Below are 264 nucleotides of genomic sequence, written 5' to 3'. Positions count from 1 at the left end.
GGGGCTTTCGGCACCGGCCCCTTGTTGTCCCACGTTCCGATATCCATGTTATGTTTGATGGGGGGAGGCGGGAGGCTGGACCCCGCCAGGCCGTTCTTGGTCTTCAGCTTGGGCTGCTGCTTGGCGGGCTTGCTGGCGATGTCGGCCCAGGAGGTCGGCTTCGGGGGAGCGATGGTGGCCGGGGGCAAGCTGTTGGACGCCACCATGTTCCCGGCGAGGGAGCCGCTCCCCACGGCGGAAACCACGACTTTGGGGACGCCGCTC

At 67.4% G+C, this 264-nt stretch overlaps 1 protein-coding gene across 1 annotated transcript in view; it reads right to left on the bottom strand.

Moving 5' to 3' along the window:
- Positions 1-8: 8 nt before the first annotated feature.
- LOC103775723 (YTH domain-containing family protein 2) overlaps positions 9-264 on the bottom strand; it is a gene marked incomplete at its 3' end in the record, with an annotated part of 5,667 nt that continues 5,411 nt past the window's right edge. The window contains exon 3 of the mRNA XM_008943196.1: positions 9-264. This exon is cut by the window's right edge and continues 15 nt beyond it. Within this exon, the coding sequence (XP_008941444.1) occupies positions 9-264 (256 nt within the window).

This window comes from Merops nubicus, unplaced genomic scaffold (genome assembly GCF_000691845.1).
Source record: "Merops nubicus isolate BGI_N331 unplaced genomic scaffold, ASM69184v1 scaffold35386, whole genome shotgun sequence".
Taxonomy (NCBI): Eukaryota; Metazoa; Chordata; class Aves; order Coraciiformes; family Meropidae; genus Merops; species Merops nubicus.
The sequence above is the reverse complement of the archived record's forward strand: the minus strand, read 5'-3'. Positions and strand labels throughout refer to the sequence as shown.